This window comes from Nicotiana sylvestris, chromosome 6 (assembly GCF_000393655.2).
Source record: "Nicotiana sylvestris chromosome 6, ASM39365v2, whole genome shotgun sequence".
Lineage (NCBI taxonomy): Eukaryota > Viridiplantae > Streptophyta > Magnoliopsida > Solanales > Solanaceae > Nicotiana > Nicotiana sylvestris.
The window spans coordinates 103,031,578-103,034,260 of record NC_091062.1 but is presented as its reverse complement, the minus strand read 5'-3'; the positions used below and the strand labels follow the sequence as shown (position 1 = coordinate 103,034,260).

Below are 2,683 nucleotides of genomic sequence, written 5' to 3'. Positions count from 1 at the left end.
GCCTCGAATCTACATCTGTTTGCCCATCTTCAGTTGAGGTGCGTGTTGATGCGTCCTTAACTATATTCTATGATTGTTATTTTTCATCACTTTTTGCGTTTGAGTATGCTACAGAATTAATGCTTCATGAAGATTTTTGGTCACCACGGATTTGCCGTATCCCCCATTGTGATGGAAACTAGATAACTTGATGTAGAGTATATGGAACATCGTCCATTTCGTGAATCCATGGTCTACCGAGAATCATATTGTAAGCCATATCTATTTCTACCACTTAAAATTTCGTATCTTTGACAACTCCTTCTGTGGATGTGGTGAGTATTATCTCCCCTTTTGTTACGATGCTCGAGTTGTCAAAACCAGATAAGGTGTATGCCTTGGGTACCAGCTTATCATCAGCTTGCATCTCATTTACCACTCTTAACAGAATGATATTCACAGAGCTACCTGGATCAATCAAAACTCGTTTTACATTAGTGTCATGTACAAGTAAAGAGATTACCAGTGCATCATTATGTGGGGTTAGCATGCTATCTGCATCTACATAATCAAATGTAATACTTTCCTCCTCCAAAACCTGTTGAACTCGCTTCCCATGTGTGACTGTAATTTTTGAAACTTTCTTCACTGTCGTGTATGTTACGCCATTAATCTCTTCTCCTCCGCTTATGACATTAACCGTCCTTTTTGGTGAAGGGGGTTTAGGGGACTCCTGCCTATTCTTCATATAAGCTTGCTTACCCTTTTCACTAAATAATTCGGTTAGATACCTTTGCTTTAATAAATATTCGACTTCGCCTTGCAGCAATCTACAATCCACCATTTTGTGACCGTGATCGTTGTGAAATTCACATCAAAAATCAGTTTGATCTCATTTCCTTTGTCCACCATACCTTGTCTCCCATTCTCTTTAAAATAACCACCAACTCAGATGTGCTAACATTAAAACTGTAACCGCCGATCTTTGCCTTCGCGCTTCTGTCATCATCTTGCGCCTCTCACGTGTGTCGTGCCCCCTTTTTCCCTCCCCTTTTTGACGGGGGAAGAGGTTCGGGTTTCGACATTCACGAGGTGTAATGACTCATTTCCTTTTGGGAATTGGGTATTTGAAGAGTCGCCACCTAACAGATTATGGTACATTAGGGCACCTAGAGCGATTAACTCTTGAGTTGGTTTGCATTACCAGAGATTAGGGTAATGGCTCGAAGTAACCTCGAGGGGAAGGTGTTAGGAACCCCTCTTGGTCCATAACTATGGGTCCCGGCGAACTTATATTCACAAATTAGTCCATGTAAATAGTTGAATTAAATAAATTGCAAGTAAAACACGTTAGATAACTCGAGTAACAAGATAAAAGTTTAAATAAAGAGAGGATTTGGTAAAGAGGGGTCCTAGGTTGTTTATCCTATACGATAACCCCACGAAATATCCGGTAAACACTCCTCAATAAGGGGCTACACGTGACATTAACGCGTAGTCATCATATCCCATATCTACCCCTCCTATCCTCTTATTGGTCATGCAAAGCGAGTGCTTGGTCAATGGTTCCTATTGCGTGCTGCTACCCGTCCCTTCTTAATGGTCCTGGAGAGAGTTAGGACTTCTACCTATAGGTAGTTCTAGATGTACCCCTAAGGTTTAGAAAGGCAAAAATTCTAAGGCGACACTCAAAAACATTTAGAACTTCACACATAATGGGAGCAATTAAGAGGCTCAAAGTTTCCTCCTCAAACAAATATACAAGCAGCACGACTCAAACATAGTTAATGTCTTATTAATCGATGTCCAAAAGCAAGATATCTAAGTGATTATGTAGAAACAGAAAAAACTTTTTATACTCAGAAGTTATACCCTAGTGATTGCCTAGGGACTCTTTTAAAAGCCTGTTATAATCAGAAACTTTAAGAGACAGAGACAGTTTCAGGGAAATGCAGTTTTTGAAAATGCCCTAATGCTTGCCTATATGTAGAATACTGGTGTCTATGCTAATGTAGAAACAAGCAGGTTTTTTAAATAGACTCCTTTAATACCTATAAGCATGATATCTAATGAGATTGAGGTAATTTTGAAAGAACTTGTTTCAGGAAATATTAAACACTTGATAAGACCAGTTTTAAAAATGAACTAGGCGTAATGAAGTCGATTTATTAGGCTAAATTAAATTATCAGACAAAATTGCGAGTAGAGATCCTTATTGGCATGATATCTGGGCGTATTACTAATTTTAATCAATTTGCAGCAACATACAGAAAGACTTATTAGAACTGAATCAGAGTTGAGTCCTATAGGCATGACATCTATTATTGGACTGATTTAAGACAAGATTGTTTGGAACCTATAAACATGGTTTCTAACATGACAAAATGCAGAACCTTATGAACATGATTTCTACTTGATGCAAACAAACTTAAAAGTGAAATCTTATGGGCATGATTTCTATTTAGGCAAAACAATTAAATTCAAAAGAGCAAATCTATGAGCATGTTTTCTATTTATGCAAGCAGTCAGACTTTAAAAAATAATGTCCTAAGAGCAAGATCTCTACCCGTATTACCCCAGAAAGTATTCATCTACCCACCCTTTTACTAAATACCCCAAATATTTATATATAAATTATTACAGGCCAATGAATGAATTACATAAAAAAATAGAAAATCAAGAATCTATTCTATAGGGAGCCTGT

General features: G+C 37.6%; 1 protein-coding gene across 1 annotated transcript; it reads right to left on the bottom strand.

The window, feature by feature from the left end:
* Positions 1-274: 274 nt before the first annotated feature.
* Positions 275-823, bottom strand: LOC138871043 (uncharacterized). The gene has a single exon (XM_070148894.1). It carries the CDS (start codon positions 821-823, stop codon positions 275-277), a length of 549 nt encoding a protein of 182 aa, XP_070004995.1.
* Positions 824-2,683: the final 1,860 nt, after the last annotated feature.